Genomic DNA, 3,205 nt, shown 5'->3' with positions numbered 1-3,205 from the left:
GGAGCTCGCAAAGCCACCAAGAGCAAACTGTTTGAGTTCCTCGTCCATGGAGTGGTGAGTGTATGTGTGTGTCTGTGTCTCTGTGTGTGTGTGTCCCTGTGTGTGCGTGTGTGTGTGTGTGTGTGAGAGAGAGAGAGAGAGAGCGTGTGTGTGTGTGTGTATGAGAGAGAGCGAGAGAGAGCATTGCCACCGCCGCTGCCGTCTGTGTGCACGCGATAGCAGGCTGAGGCGTCCATGTGAAGGTTATTTCCAGCCTCGCGCACGCTGCCTTTCTTTTTAAAGCAGCGCTGGAGAGACGACGGAGAGAGAGAGAGAGAGAGAGAGGGGCTGTGGTGGCGATAGCGGTGGGGGTGGGCAGGAGCGAGCGAGGCAGTCGGGCGCACACACAGACAGGCGTGCGTTTGTGTATGAAAGAGAGCGATACAAAGAGAGGAAGAGAGAGATGGAGATAGAGAGAGAGAGAGTGGGAAGGAAAGGAAAAGACAGCAGACAAACCTCCTGGCTACAGGATCTTGTCTGGGAGCGTGGATAGAGGAGATGGACAATTCTGTTTCATTCAGAGTGCCGGAGTCACTAGCAGACTACAGTGGATCGCACTGCTAGCTGAGACACAAGCACGAGTCAATGAGATCTGGAGAGCCACCGCCGCCGCGTTGATGTTGTTGACAGACTTTGTGCAAATGTTGACGGTTCTTCAGACATATTGCTCCTTTTTTTTTTTTTGGCGCTGAGCAGGCAACTCACCGAAATAGCTTCAAAAGAGTGAACGTGCGTCTTCAGAGGGAGTGATAGAATGAGTGCGAGAGGAGAGAGGAGAGGAGAGGAGAGGAGAGCTTACTGCAGCAGCATTGTTTCTCAATCTCAAGTCGGAAAAGAATATGATCTTTTATTAATGATAACCACTGCTTTGTCGAGCAGGAACAGCTGCGAGCCTTTTAGCGCTCTCTCGCTGCAGTGTCATTTCAGGTCGATGTGGTCCCTCCAGAAAGAAATACAACTTTGTCATTTTGTGGTTTTGCCTGAAAGGTCAGCAGTGGTTGCTCCGCACTGTTTGTAGCACTTCATTGAGCTATGCAATGCTCTGCCTCCAGATCCATTTGCGTTTTGCGTATCCATAGAGCTGAGCATTGGTAGCTCTGAGACCAAAGGCTTCGCTGCGGTCATTCCCTTCAGAACTAATCAGCCCAGTTAAGAGGTACTTACCAAGGGGCTGCAACATCAGGGACCACAGCCTACACAGCAGACTAGTTGTCTCGTCTCATTTGATGCCTGTGTTTCATGGCAGGAGTTGGGGCCAACAGAGTAATGCCTTTTTTGGTTTGATTAGGAGGAAGGCTCGTGCCAATATTATGACTTAATTGGCTTTGTGGAGTGAGTTCTTTTCCACGCTTCGCTGACAGTCTTGCCGGCCCCCACAGTCGTGGATGGCCGCGTTACAAGAAAACGACAAAAACAGAAGTTTTTAATGCGCCATTTCGCCGGGGCTTCCCCATTGACATGCTATACAGACATTTGGAATTGCAAACATCTGACATCTCTTTTAGAAGTCTGCTCGCTGCGTATAAATCACATTGCGGTGGGATCGAGCATAATGCTTTTTTTTCTTTCTTCGCCGCTGCCACTGGTTTGTGTGCAAAATGTAGCTATAGCACCAGCAGCAGCAGCAGCAGCAGCACAGTGATAAACGAGTCAAGTAAGCGGCGTGCGTCCCAGTGGTCTAATTAACCTTGACGAAGCTCCCGCTATTCCCAGCTAAATGTTTCCCACCATTTGATTTGAGAACCCCCCCCCACCTACCCCTACCCCTACCCCTACCCCCCCACTCCCCGCCAGAGCCTGCAACAGGATGTGTTGGAGAGCAGTGAGGGCCCTTCAGACAATACTCTTTTGCACTGCATGTGTTTACAGAGCTCAGGCTGAAGCAGACTGTATATGGTGTATGAAAACATCGCTGGTCTGGAGGAAACAGAGATGTATTTTAGTGACAGGGAGGGAGAGATGATGACAGATCTTTTTTTTTACTGATGTGAGAACATGTTACTCACGCCATGCATTGCTACAGTGTTGCCAATACGTGGTCTTGGTATCTATGGGGGGGGGGGGGGGTAGTCAGACTAACTGAATGTTATTTGGGTTTATTTCTTTTTCTTTCAGTTCAGTAGGTAGAGTGTGTTTTCCCTGTAATGGGTTGTACGTGTTGTACATCAGGTTAGGAGAGCGGCGAGTAATGTGTGTGTATAATCTGAATGTTCTTTGAATGTTTGGGTGCCCTTTGTCTATCTCTCTCTCTCTCTCTGTGTCTCTCCCCCCCAACTCTCATTCTGTAGTCACATACAGTACACATACACATACACACACACACCCGCCCCCACACACATGAACTCCACTCCGCTACTCACATTGTAGGCTACTAGTTAATGAGAGACAGATCCTCCTTGTTGTTTTTTCTGCGCTGTGAATGTCTGTGTAAATGAAGCTGACCTTGGGGTCAGATGGTGTGTGGTGACTGCTGGTTTGTGGTATTTCTGCTCGGTTGAAAGACCTTAGCTCCCATTCAGTGGCTAACTATATACGGAGCTTTCCACCGACTGACAATACAAGAAGCTTTTATACTGTATCATGGTTGCTACATGCACATGGATGGATGTTGGTAGGTCTAACAGCCATGGGCGATTAGTGCTTTAGGGTGATTACCATTGTTCATTTTTCTGTCCGTATATTTATGATATGTGATCTATTCGTGTTAAACCACATGTTGATGGTTGGTGACATAAATTAATTTATGTTAAGATGGTACCTTAATGTATCATATTATATTTTTAATGTACCGTACTTTAAGTTATTGCTGAATATGAAAGTGGTGGTTTCCGTTTATATGTTGGAACTGCATTACAGTTTCACTCTAGCAATATGCCGTAGCTCTAAGTTTTGTGTTAAACAAATAACCAAAGCAAGAAAGCCGCTCAGCACCAAAAGGCTGCGTGTCACAGCTGTTGCCTCCTCTGCCGTTAAAAAAGCAACATGATGCCAGGCACAAGACAAGTTCACCTTTGACCCCCGTGAAACATCAGGGGCATGCTTGCCGAGACCGCTCCCACAAAGACACCACTGTCTCCACGCTCCGCTTCTCGCAGCTGCCCTCAGTCGCCAGCACCAGCGCCGCGCCCGGCCCGTGTTTGCAATTCATATCACAACTCAGTCCGTC

General features: G+C 48.2%; 1 protein-coding gene across 1 annotated transcript in view; it reads left to right on the top strand.

Annotated features, from left to right (window-relative positions):
- smarcd3b (SWI/SNF related, matrix associated, actin dependent regulator of chromatin, subfamily d, member 3b) overlaps positions 1–3,205 on the top strand; it is a gene marked incomplete at its 5' end in the record, with an annotated part of 30,126 nt that continues 26,921 nt past the window's right edge. The window contains 1 exon segment of the mRNA XM_062521005.1: positions 1–54. Coding sequence (XP_062376989.1) covers positions 1–54 — 54 coding nt within the window.

Source organism: Sardina pilchardus, chromosome 19 (genome assembly GCF_963854185.1).
Source record: "Sardina pilchardus chromosome 19, fSarPil1.1, whole genome shotgun sequence".
Classification (NCBI taxonomy): domain Eukaryota; kingdom Metazoa; phylum Chordata; class Actinopteri; order Clupeiformes; family Clupeidae; genus Sardina; species Sardina pilchardus.
This window is presented reverse-complemented; position numbering and strand designations above follow the sequence as displayed.